This window comes from Neopelma chrysocephalum, unplaced genomic scaffold (genome assembly GCF_003984885.1).
Source record: "Neopelma chrysocephalum unplaced genomic scaffold, ASM398488v2 Primary Assembly neopelma1_85, whole genome shotgun sequence".
Taxonomy (NCBI): domain Eukaryota; kingdom Metazoa; phylum Chordata; class Aves; order Passeriformes; family Pipridae; genus Neopelma; species Neopelma chrysocephalum.
The window spans coordinates 1,571,964-1,585,514 of NW_020897747.1; the positions used below are offsets into that span (position 1 = coordinate 1,571,964).

Here is a 13,551-nt window from a genome sequence, read left to right on the forward strand (position 1 = left end):
TTGGTGGCTTTCCCCTGGACAGGGGCTGGTTCTCCTGCCTGACTCCACAGGCTCCCGATCCCAGCAGGTCCCTGGGATCCTCATCTCCTCTGCTCCCCGGATCCTCACAGGCCCTTTGTGTGGGGCTGCTCAGCCTGCACTCACCTAATCCAGCTTCATAGCCTCAGGTGCAACAGCTCCTGTCTCAAAGGCAAGAGCTTCACTCTTGTGCTTTGGAGTGCTCCTCCAGCATGTTTGGAAACTGGCTGGGGAGATTGAAATGGATCATGGTCCTTGGAAAAGGGGGAAACTTCCTGCAGGAGGGAGCTCCCTTACAGGGAGCCTGTGCATGAGAGCCAGGCAGGCCACCAGCACCTCCTGGGGTTCAGGGTGGTTTATTCTCCACTGCTGTCTCAGACTCTTGCCTTGGGATTCCCATCTTGTGAGTGCACAGGGAGTGTATCCCTGAACTGCCTCTGCCTTCCCCAAGGACCTGGGAAGACAGCCATGCTCCCATCATGTGTATTTTGGGTCTTGTCTCAGTATTTCTGTGATGTCACCATCGTTCTGTGTTTGCCACACGGTGTCCTGGTGCAAACTCATCCATGTTTCTCCTAAGCCATTGATCCTAGGCTATTATCCAAATCCTAAAAAACAATTAATAATGCCCAAATTGCTTGCAGCCTGGCCCCAAATCAAAGCCTGGCAGTGTAGCCTTGCTGTAGGGACCACCTGGCAGAACCTCCTACCCATCCCAGGACTGGAACATCATCACCCATGTCCTGATGACCCAAAGGGCCTGGCAGGGACTGATACACCACTAGGAGAGTGTTTCCTACCTTTATTTAGCCACCACTTCTCTCAGAGTTTAGGTTGTTAAGTTTTTTTTCATAGATTATTTTATTTTTATGAAGAGAGGATGTTAAAATAGTTTGTAACCAACTGATCTGTTGATGCTGTTCAAATATCCTGCAGAGTAAGTCCCTTCCTCTAACCATTCATTGCTGGTGCATTGATTTCATACATCCCAGCGAAAGGGTGGCTAATGGACATCCTAAATAAACTTGCTGCATCACATGGAAAGTCCCCACTAATGGCCCTTAATGGAGAAGCTGTTAAATAAGTATGGTCTTAGTTATAAGGAATAGAGTGGTTTGATGGTATGTTTTCTAAATTGCCTTTGAAAATCAAACTTTTTTTTTTTAAATTCCTGCTAGAAAGAATGAGATTAGTTAAACTCCACTAATGAAATTACCTGATGCCATGGTTTCACCAAGCCCTGAGTGCTTCCTGGATGGCTTCAAGTACTCTCAGCTCCATTGACTCAACCAGAAATAATTTCAGTGTGGACTGGTGGCTCCGGCACCTTGCAGGGAGGGCCCTGATGTTTGGGGGAAAGGCTGGTGCTGTCTCATGTGATAAAAGCTCTCTATGAAAATGAGGCAATTCCCAAAACACTTCAACTATCACTGGAAACCAGTGTTTCCTTCCTTTTCAGAGAGGACCCAGCCATAAAGTGCAGTCCTTGAGCCTCAGTGGGGCTGCAGTGAGGCAGAGACACACAGGGGAGCTGGAGCTGAGCAGGTCCATCCATCCCACAGAGCTCTGGAATCACACCTGCATCCCATGGCACTGACAGCTGAGGGGCCAGCCCTGAGCTGCCCAAGGATTCAGCTCAGGGTTTAAAAGCATCATGGTTTGTGTACAATGGATTATTTAGTTGTTTTAATCAAGGAGGGAGTAGCCTTTGGGCGAATTTTAATTTCATGCCTAGAAAAAGAGTTATTTTTTAGTTTAGTCAGAGTAGAGAAAAACGAGTTGTACTCGTCTGGGTTTGGCTTTGCAATGGTGTGAAGCCCCTTAGCACAAGGTTGTTTTTGAAGTGATTGATGTCTGATAGGTTCAGCTCTTCATTTCCAAGTCATAGAATCACAGAATATTTAAGGCTGGAAAAGACCTCCAAGGTCACCAAGTCCAACCTGTGACCAGTCAAAAAGATCTTCTCACTCTCTACAACTCCCTGACAGGAGGGGGGAGCCAGGTGAGGGTCGGGCTCTGCTCCCAGGGAACAAGGGACAGGACAAGAAGAAACAGCCTCAAGCTGTGCCAGACATGGTTCAGGTTGGACATCAGGAGGAATTTCTTCCCGGAAGAGGTGTTCAGGCATTGGAAGGGGCTGCCCAGGGAGGTGGTGGAGTCCCCATCCCTGGAGGTGTCCAAGGAAGGACTGGACGTGGCACTCAGTGCTCTGGGCTGGGTGACAAGGTGAGGATTGGGCACAGGTTGGACTCGATGGTCTGGGAGGGCTTTTCCGGCCCAAATGATTCTGTGATTCTGAGTATTTACCAAATAAAAATCCCAGCTCTTTACTGTAGTTATTTCCAGGTTCAGGGTGACTATTACTCGTGGATCCAACGGCTTTGGACCAGTCCAATGCAGGAGGGCTGAGCATCTCTCAGCACTGTGGACAGCCCAGGAAAGGGAATAATGTGTTTCTCCAAAATGTGTGTTCAGGCTGTTCTGGGCTCGTGTTTTGTGTTTGCACATATGGCTCGTGCTGTTTGTGTCTGTACAGTCTGAGCGTGAGGCTCCCCAGAGACGTTCAACTAACCCAGTTGAGCTGTCCCTGGCTCAGAACGTTCAGCAATGGTGCTGCAAGAGATGAAATTCCCTTGCAGATGGTAACGAGGACGTGTGGAACGGCCTCCTTTCGAGAGAATTTCTAATTTTAGTAAACCAGTTTTAAATTTCAATTTGTGCATTTTAAACCAGCCTAAAATACTACGTGGATGTATTTAATTACATTTGTATGCTCAGGAGCACTCCCTGAGTTAGTGTGTGCACAGCCAGGGGAGGCAGCTTTCAGTCAGGAGGGTTCCCTGTGATTAGTTGGCCTCAAAGTTTGCTTGATGGGAACCAGAATTCAACGTGGTGAAAAGCATTTAAATTTTAATTAGCTGTAGACTACTCAGGAAGGAGAAGTTCTGCACAGCCATGGCCACTGCAGCCTCCTTCCTCCTGGCTCCTTTACCAGGGTACTGAGAAATCAGAAAAACTGAGTGAATTAGATTTATTAGAGGCGGAGTTGTGGTTATTTTCAATTTAGATAAACTTTAGCTGATGATGACTACAAAAAGCTTTAATAACTTGCTCCATTACCTCTGTAAGACCACTGGTCATTGAGACCCTCATGGGTTCCTCATGGCAGTGCCATCCCATAGCCAAAGAGAAGAAGGAGGTTTTCTGCACCATTCTGAACCTCTGTGTTCTCAGACAGAGACCCTGAGCTCCTTGTCAGACAGTGGTAAATTAGTGAAGATGTCTGATTTAAAGGGTGGGATCAGATGAAAGGGTAGGAAGCTGACTTTTTAAATATTAATTTTATCGGTGATTGATTTAGTCTTTGTCTTCTCCTTTTGATTCCTTCATGTGGTGAGAAATCCCCATATTTGGTATTATAAAGGTGGCTCAGCACTCACCTACACTGAAAGGTGCACACAGCATTCAAGGGAGTCATTCCTTCTGCCAGCTGGGCATTTTTTAGTCATTTGTGATTTGACCCTCATTTCCAACAGTATTTTTTCCAACTAAAACCTGGACTGGAGGATTTTGTTGTATATTAAAAGCCAGACAACATTACCCCTACACTTAACAAGGTCAATGAACCTCCTGAGTTCTGAGTCATTCCTTTGTTGTCTCACAGGCCAGGGTTTAAAAAACATTTTTCTCTGTGGTCCTGCTGTCTTCTGAGCTGTGACTGTGGTGCTGTGCCACAACACACCTGACAGAGGGCTTGGACTGGGGCCTCTGGAAGAGCTTGGAAGCTGCTGGCACTGGACATGGGGTTTCTGCCTCCAGGGGGTCTGGGACACCCCACACTTCATTCATGGCAGTGACCAGTGGCACGGGATGGTTCCACTGGGGGTTGGACCAAGATGAGCTTTCGGGCCCCTCTAAACCCAAGCCAAGATTCTGAGTGAATCTGGCTGCTGCTGCTGCTGGGTGACAGGTCTCACCAGGAGGCGGTGGGGTTTATCTCTAGGGAGGGAAGGTGGACGAGCAGGGCATGTGTCCCCTGTGCCCCCTGTGCCTGAACGCTCCCAAGAGCCACCCCCTCTCCTCTCACCTGGGCACCTCATCACCCAGCCACCAGTCCCATCTGGGGACCAGGCTGGGGACAGGTCTCCTCACATGTCCTAGCTGCCAGCTCCGACGCTGTATCCGCTGGGAAACGTGTCTGTCATGGAGCAGCTCCAGCCGGACAGGGATTCCCCTCTGTGTGTGCCCCCTGCCCGGCGGGACTGGCTTTGATCCCAGGCACTGGGATCTTCAAAGGCCATTTCTGACAGCGTCTGTCAGTTTGCAAAGGCCCCAGGAACATTGCAGGGAGAAATTCCCCAAGCAGGAACTATGCGTTGGGTTTGAATCAGGATGGAAACGATACGTTTGAAAGAGTCACGGCCTAAAGCCATCGGAGGGTCGGGCTGTGCCGGGTGTGCGCTGGGGAGCACGAGGAGGGAACAGCAGATTTCACCTTGCAGGCGCTGTATTTGTGTAATTGGCATCAGCTGTGCTCACGGCTGGGTATGAATTAGCATAAAGCATAAATATTCATCCCAGCCTCTGGAATAAAGTGGGAATATCCACGGCGCGGGGTGTCTCGCAGGTGGTTGGATGCTCCTGCATGCTGACGCCCCTTCCCAAGCCCTTCCCAAGCCCTTCCCAAGCACCCAAGCCATCAGGCAGGGGTGGGAGCAGGGAGAGGAGCCCCAGAGTGTCCCCGGTCCAGCTCAGCGCAGAATGAGGCCGGACTGGGCACCTGCCCCGGGCAACCGGCACCAATTCCAGTGAGTTCTGAGGGGTCTCTTGTCTGTACATGTCCTTAATTTTATTAATGACTGGATGCCGTTTTCCAGGGAAATGCTTCCTTCCATTTGTGCTGTTTCTGCAACATTTGTGTTTAGTAACGGGCTGCAGACACCAAACTGTTGTGTGCATGTTTCACTTACGGGAATTTAATGATATGAAGGAAAATGGGAATGCTGATGTTTCCTTGTGGTTTATGATTTTGTCTGGGGTTTGCTTTTTTTTTTTTCCTGGACAACAAACCATTAGTGAAATGCTGTGAAATGTTTTGTGTTTTCTCCAGTTTCTTTGTTCCTCCTGATTTCATGTGTTGCCTTTGTTGTAACATGTCTTTGTTTTCGTATAAATAGGGATCAACTAGCCAGTATTCTGCTTATTTTGGCAAATAATCATTTGATGATGTGTTCCCTTGTCATCTGTACATCTATGTAGATTTCTCCCTGATTAGGCATTTAGCAGAAGGACCTCAGGTGCTCAGGAGCCATCTCTTTGTTTCATTCAAAGTTAGCAGGCACTGCCTTCATGAACATTTTTGAAAGACCGTGGCACCCAAAATACATTTCATCTGCTCCACTTGACTCTCCTGATACCTGTGTGACCTGCCAGCACCTGTTTTTCTCTTGACTGGGCCATATTGGTATCCACAAAGTCCTTGGAGTGACTGTTGATCCCCAATGTAATTTTTTTCCAGGTTTACAGACAAAGCAGAGATAAAAGTATTAACACTTCTCACAAGGCAAAATGTGCTTATTTCAAGCAGGCCAGGTTTAAAAAGGGATGCTTGAAATTAAATGTCTAAAGTCTCAAAAACTAATGCTAAAAATCTTGTGTTTATGGTGTCTTAAACCAGCTCACAGACACCTGAGGGGATGGATGTGATTTCTTTCTTTCCAAAGAATCAGTGTCTGTAACACATGTAGTGTGTGAGCATAATTAATGCTTTACATCCATGTTTAATGTATGTGTCTGTGATCCAGCTGGGAAGAGCCGCAGATCCTGCTGCAGTGGGTGCAGCAGCACAGGCACCCAAGGCAATTTGGGCTGGGATTAGGGATTTTCCATAATTAGGCAGGGCCCAACCACCCTTCACAAGGGTTGGATCCTGGCTGATCCCATGGGATGTGCACAGCCCCTCAGCACAGGCAAACAGGGAAAAAGAGAATTAGAGGTCACTGGACATTTGTCATTTAAGCACTTAATGATTTTGCATAATGTTTATTATGTATAAGCAAAACCTCTCATAGGAAGGGAATGATTAAATTGCTCACATGAGAGACTTTTGGGGAAAAAATTTAAAAAAATACATTCCTTCTATATTTTGCAAATAAAAGGATAATCACATTTTAGTATTTTTCTTTAAAAATTATGAATTCAAAATTTCCAAAGGTGATGCCCAAGAAAAATGCTGCAAAATCATTAAAATGTTCGAGTGAGCCAATCGAACTGTGATGTGAATGTTAAGTTTTAATTTTTTTTAAGGTATTCTGAAATGGTGATAAGAGCATGGGGTATTTCCGAATCATTTTAATGACGAAATTCCTGCCGAAAAAGAGATTTCCCTCTGGGTTGTCCCAGGAGAAGGGCGATGTTCCTGAAGTGATTGAGCCTGATGTTCACTGTCCGGTGTCCATGTTCTGGCTCCCGGGAGCGGTGCTGTGTTTCCGTGGGCAGGGGTTCTCCGGGATGCTGTTGTCGAGCCGCTGCTCCTGTGTGATTGTGTTCTGTTCTCCTTGTAGATGGAGGAGATTAAGTTTAAGGACAGAGCAGTCTTCGTGCTGGAGAGAGAGTTAGGGGTGCGAGCCGGGCATGCTCAGAGACTGCAGCTCCAAAAGGAGGCTTTAGATGAACAACTGTCCCAGCTCAAAGAGTCTGACCGGCATCTGAGCAGCCCCAAGCGGGAACTTCCTTATGCAAGTGGTGCAGGAGACGCTTCAGATCATTCGGGAAGCCCCGTAAGCACTTTCACGTGGTTTCACCTAAACAGCGACCAAAGGGCACCAAGTGACAGAATCTTGATGAGTGCTCCCTGGAGCAAGAGCTTTCCCATGGCCATACCGGGGAGCCTGAGGCACCCGCTCCGTGCTCCTGCTTTATCCAAACCATTGATTTCAAATCAAACCCTGTCATGGGAGAGCCTTTGCTTTCTGTCGCTTTGTTTCCCGGTCGGTTTGGTTTGGTTGTGTCAGCAGGGGGAAATTTCTCTGTTCTTTCTCTCCTTCTCCTCACTGTACCATGCTCAGCCACCCGCCTTAGTTTGACAGTTTGACACGATTCTGCCAACAAACGATGCAAATGCATTTCTCACCAAGTGATGTATGTGTGCAGCTCTGGAACCGCGAGCACGGGGCTCGGGGAGCAGATGGACGAGGCCAGTTACAGAGGGAATGGGGGAAGGCAGTCAGTGGTGAGAGCATGGAAACCCCACAGCCCCCTGGGATACCTGCCAAGTGCTCTCGCTGTCAGCGGGCCACAAAGTGAATCAAAGACCTCCTAACCTGCTCCTTCCTATTTATTTTCTGCAATATCCAAAACATTCAATTTTAGTCACCCTTCCACAGTGCCTTTTTCAATGTGACTCTGGCCCCTTTCTGCTTTGGCCTTCCTTTGCTCAGACAAACCCCTCAAGTAACTGACCTCGTACCTCTGACGTGTGCGGGTCGTCCTCATTGCTGATCCTCATCAAGATTTCTTTTGCAAGAGCCTTGATTTTCTCAGTACAAGTGTAAAATTTATACATGAGCAAACCTATCTATTTCATTCTTTGGCCCAAGCCTCTCCTGCACCTGTTGAATGAGGAACCCTAGACCTCCCAAAAAGTGCCACCTGCACTGTGGGCGCTAATTTGCCTCTTTGAGTTGTATTCAACTTCTGCCAAAGACCAGATCAAGTCCTAGAGAAGGGGAAAAGTCTGTCACATTTGTCAATAGCTGTAACTTCTCTGAATGAGAACACATCTATCTATATCTCTATTCCTTTCTGATTTGATTTAAGCATTTTCACTCAAGTAAAGTGACAAGTGACCCTTTAGGACCCCATAAAGGTCACAGCTTTGTGGAAGAAGAGCTTTTGCAATGGCAAAATTTCATGGATTTTCCCCATTTGCACTTCAGTAATTTTAATATCATTTTCTTATGGCCAAGACCTCAGTGAGCAATGTGTCTGAAGCTCTCAGTTCAACAGTGGCATCATTGGAACATGGCCTTCAGTTGGATATTTTCTGTTTCCAAGTTTACCATTTGTGACTTTGCATATGCATATACATATACATATACATATACATACTTCTGCATTTGCATTCTTTGTTACATTTCCACTCCTGACTTTCCGTTGGTCTCATCCCGCAGCTTTCCATGGTCACTTGGGTTCCATGGGTTACACTCTGCCCGATAATGTTTTGAAATGCTTGGATTTGGGATAAGAAAAAGTTTGAGCTTTGAAAACCTGCTCTGGCGTGTACACTTATGAACAGTTATTTGCAGTTGATCTTTGTTTTAGGAACAGCAGTTGGATGAAAAGGATGCCCGGCGCTTCCAACTGAAAATCGCGGAGCTGAGCGGCATCATCAGGAAGCTGGAGGACCGGAACGCCCTGCTGTCGGAGGAGAGGAACGAGCTGGTGAGGGCAGCAGGGATGGGGACTGGGGGATGTGCTGCCGGGGCCGTGCCTTGTCCCAGAAATGCCGGGATATTTCTCCTGTGCTGTTTGGAAATCTTGGCTGCCCCTCCTTTGCTCTCTGTTCAGTGCTGTGCCATGTCACCCTCTTCTTGGCTTGTATGACAACGAATTTTTGAGGTGGCATTAGCTGGAATTATTTTTGTTTCCTTTTAAAAATAAATACATGCCCCATATGGAACCTTTGTTTCACAGATTGAATATCTCATGAAGGAGGAATGATCTCTTCCCATAGGAAAACACCAAGAGTTTTTAATCAATTATGCTTTTCATGAGGAGGAAATACTGCTAGTGTGATTGTTAAAGAAAATTATTAATATATTCACTGAAAAAGCTCCAGAGGTGTTAACTCTCTCTTTATCTTTCAGTTAAAACGTCTCAGAGAAGCAGAAAGTCAGTATAAGCCCATTCTGGACAAGAACAAACGCCTTAGTAGGAAGAATGAGGAGTTGTCACATGCCTTACGTCGAATGGAAAATAAATTGAAATTTGTGACACAAGAAAATATCGCGATGGTGAGAATCTGTGTGCTCCTGGGAGAATGGGGGGGCTGGAACTGATGAGGCTGAGGGGGTCAGGCATCATCCCAAACCTACTGGTTCCATAGGAAGCTGCTCCCACTCCAGCTCTTGATGAGATGTGCTGTGGAGTGGTTTGGTTTGGACATGTTTGGTTTTACATAAACATGTAAAATGTAAAAAAACACAGTGTAGGATCTATTTTAGCCTTGAAGACAAATAGCTCTGAAGGAAAGGAGTGGTGTGAGCTTTGCACATGTTGATCGAGCGACTGCTCCCTCGGGGGCTGCTCAGCCTCCACATGGGCACAGATCTCCCCATTTCATACCCCATCCCTGGAAGTGTTCCAGGCCAGGTTGGACAGGGCTTAGAGCAACCTGGTCTAGTGGAAGGTGTCCCTGCTTGTGGCAGGGGGTAGGACTGGACTGTCTTTAAGGTCCCTTCCAATGCAAATCAGTCTGGGATTCTATGATTCAGGTTTGACTTTCCTGCCAGAATCACCTGGTAATGCCTGGGAAATCTGCACTTGTGATTCTGCCCTTTTTTCCAATCAGAGGAGCAGGACCAGCCAGTACATTTGCAGCCTGGATGTGAGACTCAACAAAAGGAGAGCAGGAGAGCTGCCAGAACAGCCATTAGAGACATGCACCACTCATTGTACAGGGAAGGGTTAGACAAGTCCTTTGGCAAAGCCTCCTGATCATTTCCTCATCTGCCCTGTGGTTTTTGGTTTTAGAGGCAAAGAACTGGAGCAATAAGGAGACCAAGCTCCTTAAATGACCTTGACCACAGCCAGGAAGAAAGAGAAGTTGATTTCCTGAGACTACAAGTTGTTGAGCAGCAAAACATCATTGATGAACTCTCCAAGGTAAGATGGAACAGTGCTGCTCTCACAGGAGAGTGACCAAGGGCAGGGCAGAGGAAGCCTAAGCAAGGGATGCTCAGGGTCCTGGGAGCCCACAGGCACAGCAGTGGAACCTGGCAGGCATTTTTGTGCTTAGTGGTAATAAAAGTAATCAATCTGTGGTGTGGTGTTTGGAAAAACCCTTTCCATCTGCATTGCACTGGCAGGACAAAGCCACGTCTGGTAGATGTGCTGGTGGCCAAATCCAGCACCTGTGAGGGAAAGTATCTGAGCTCCTTCAGCTGGAGACATCACTGGGGCTAAAGATTCCTGTGTACAGAGGGTGGTCTGTAATGCTGGGTTAGAGGGTTTGCTTCTTTGTCAACACATTCTCAGTCTCTGGAAACAGAAAGCACCAAAATACTAATAATCCTCCAGAAAATAACTTTTCTTTCCTTTCTTTTTAAGCCTGTCCACTTACTGACATTATTTAATTCTTTTTCATCAGACCCTGGAGACTGCTGGCTATGTGAAGAGTGTCATGGTAAGAATGGCATTAACTTCCTCCCCATGTTTGTACACTTTAAATTGCTGTCTGTGGAAAGGAGGCAGAGTATAATAATATTTGTTCTCCCTTCCATTTCTGTTCAGCAGTGAGCTGGCACACTGGTTTCTCAATGTAGACGTTGTATCAGCAGTTGTTCACCAGAGAAAAACACAGTGATAGTGGAGAGGAAAACTCTAATCCCACCACCTGCCCCAGTGGCCAAGAGCCATGTCCAGGACAGCTCTGCCACATGGGAATTGCATTTTTTAACTCAGGTTACCCCTGGCTTTGTGTGACCCACACTGGCCTGTGCTCAGCCCCTGCCCTTGCCCGAGTCATCCCTGTTTATGACCAGCAGGGACTTTGTAGAGTTAAGCACTAATAGGTATTGATGGGATGTCCTGTTCCCCATTGCCAAGCAATGAGTGTTCGATTGTCCTCTGCCACTGCTGCTGACAGTGGGATTTGCCATTGGGCTCATGGCAGTGGCACATTGTCAGTGTCCCACAATGTCATCACACCCTTCTACCAGCTGGTTAAAATGAAAGATCTAACGGGTTCCCCTTTAGAACTTCCCCTCTACAATCCTGGGCTTTGCCTGGATTTGCAGTCCAGAACAGAGACTTTTTTCTCAGCGCTGTAAAAAGTCGACCTGACTCCACAAAGTGGAAGGAATTCTTCCCTGTGAGGGTGGTGAGACCCTGGCACAGGTTGCCCAGAGAGGCTGTGGCTGCCCCATCCCTGGCAGTGTCCAAGGCCAGGTTGGACAGGGCTTGGAGCAACCTGGGCTAGTGGAAGGTGTCCCTACCCATGGCAGGGGATGGAAGAAGGTGATATTTAAGGTCCCTTCCAACCCAAACCAGTCTGGGATTTGATGATTCCATGATTTCCTCTGATTGGAAAAAAATGCTGGCAGCAGTAAGTGCTCAAGCCTTTTCCCAGGGTCGCTAGGAACCTGCAGATCCTTAGAGAAGGAGCTGACCCTGAAAGTGCTGAGTTCAAACAGTCCCTGAATTTTGTACAGTGGGGCTATTATGTGTGTGCACCTTTCAGAGGCACCAATAGCCACCAGAGCCAAGGGCAGGACCAGTCTCTGCTTCTCTTTTTTGTCAGGGAGAGCAGAGCCTGGGCGTGGGCTGGAGTGCTACAGTCCCTCATGGAGCAGCCCAAGGTCTCACTGCATTGTGTTGCTTATAATCAGCTTTACTTTAGTTAGATTTTCATGGCCATAAAGAGCAATAGCTACTTGTATATGCAAACCTGAAAGTTGTTGGAGTAACCTAGCCCATGCCTGGTGACAGTGTCCAGCAGTGACATTCCTGTTTCTTGCTTGCCCAATGGCCCCCAGCACTGATGTGGTTCATTTGAATAGCAGCTCTCTGCAAACAGCTAACACATGTCTCTGGTTCTTGCAGGAACGTGATAAGCTGTTAAGGTTCAGGAAGCAAAGGAAAAAAATGACAAGAATTCCTAAGGTAAAAAGAAAAGGCTTGTATAGTGACATGCTGATGGGCAGTGCTGGTTCTGGGGTGCTCCAGGTACCTCGGGGCCACACGGGGGAATGTTCTCCTGAAGGGTATGCAAATGGGTCCTAAGCCTAAATTTGGTTGATGTAGTTCAAGGGCATTCACAGACCGTTTTGGGATATTTAGAAAAAATCTGGGAGGGGCAGGGCACCCCTTTGCGTTGCACATTCTGAGCCTTTCCATGCTCTGCACTTACCCTGTGGGACGTTGGTGGGATGTGGTTGTCTTAGGAGGAGACAGATTTTATGAATTAACACATCTCAAAATGATCTTCTAATGGTACTGCCTGAAAACATGTGTATGTTTTAAATAATTCATGGTGGTGTTTAGTAACATGCAAAAATTGCCCGTTACGAGAAGCCGTGGTTGGAGCTCAGGGAAAAGGGAATGTTAGTTAATGAGAACTTGGCAGGGTGTTAATGTAAATATTAACACTGTAATGGCACAGAAAGGTTTAATGTCAGAGACTATGAGCACTCTGTGATCTACAGATGAAAAATTAGGGTGGGGCTGGAGCTAATGAATCTATAAATAACTAATTGAGGTTGATGGGAGATAAATCCTGTCATCCTGCACATGGCAGGCAGGCCTTCCAGAGAGGGCCACATTCATCTCTCTCTGAAAGCTGGGTGGGACTTTGACCAGGGGCCTGGAGTGCCAGGACACAGGGAATGGCTTCCCACTGTCAGAGGGCAGGGTTAGATGGGACATTGGGAAGGAATTCTTCCCTTTGAGGGTGGTGAGGCCCTGGCACAGGTTGCCCAGAGAAGCTGTGGCTCCCCCATCCCTGGCAGTGTCCAAGGCCAGGTTGGACGGGCTTGGAGCAACCTGGGCTAGTGGAAGGTGTCCCTGCCCATGGCAGGTGGTTGGAACTAAATGATCTTTAAGGTCCCTTCCAACCCAAACCATTCTGGGATTCTGTGATTCTCCTTCAAAAGTTACCCACTGCAAATTAAAACAAAAAGCCAAAATCTAGATATGTTTTTGTAAATCAGCAATTAAAAATATTTTTTGATCTGTGAAATGTTGTCTTTGGCTTTCAAGCATTTTCGGTAAATCTTCCTTTACCACCACTCCCTTTTAAACAAAAAGCAGCTTTGAATGGAAAACTGGATTTCTTCAAACCATGAACACACTGCTGTAGTGATTAAATTCACATTTTCAAATAGAATACTTGTTGAAGATCTTAAGTTTTCACGTGACAGTTTTGGTGATGGCAGGGGGGACATCGTGGTGATGACAATGGATTAAAAGGCATTTCAGTGCACAGGTCCCACCTTACGCTGAGGTGAACACTCAGTGAAAAGAGTGCTTGGCCTTAGAGAAACTGGGAGGAAAATACATTTAAAAAGGCAAGGGCTGTGAGGTCACACACTGTGATACCTAATGACAAATATGGCAGTTCAGTGACTTAAATCATTTTAGCTGTTGTCACTGGCATGGGGTGAAAACAACTTCTGTATATTCACATGTAAAGAGCTGCACCAGTTCCCAAAGAGCAGCAGAGTGAGAATTCCCAACAGCCTGGCACTGAGGTTCCTCCCAGGTGCCCACAGAGGTTCAGGTCCCACAGAGGCACAGTTTATCCAGGTGTCCAGG

General features: G+C 47.0%; 1 protein-coding gene across 20 annotated transcripts in view; it reads left to right on the top strand.

Moving 5' to 3' along the window:
- Positions 1-13,551, top strand: part of JAKMIP3 (Janus kinase and microtubule interacting protein 3) — a 69,551-nt gene that overhangs the window by 28,649 nt on the left and 27,351 nt on the right. For 16 of the 20 annotated variants that reach the window (XM_027692239.1, XM_027692233.1, XM_027692244.1 and 13 more), the window contains 6 exons: positions 6,582-6,797; positions 8,341-8,460; positions 8,886-9,032; positions 9,772-9,903; positions 10,388-10,423; positions 11,842-11,901. In XM_027692239.1, coding sequence (XP_027548040.1) covers positions 6,582-6,797; positions 8,341-8,460; positions 8,886-9,032; positions 9,772-9,903; positions 10,388-10,423; positions 11,842-11,901 — 711 coding nt within the window. The remainder of the gene's footprint in view (positions 1-6,581; positions 6,798-8,340; positions 8,461-8,885; positions 9,033-9,771; positions 9,904-10,387; positions 10,424-11,841; positions 11,902-13,551) is intronic. The other 4 variants (XM_027692251.1, XM_027692254.1, XM_027692252.1 and 1 more) reach the window with 3 other exon arrangements.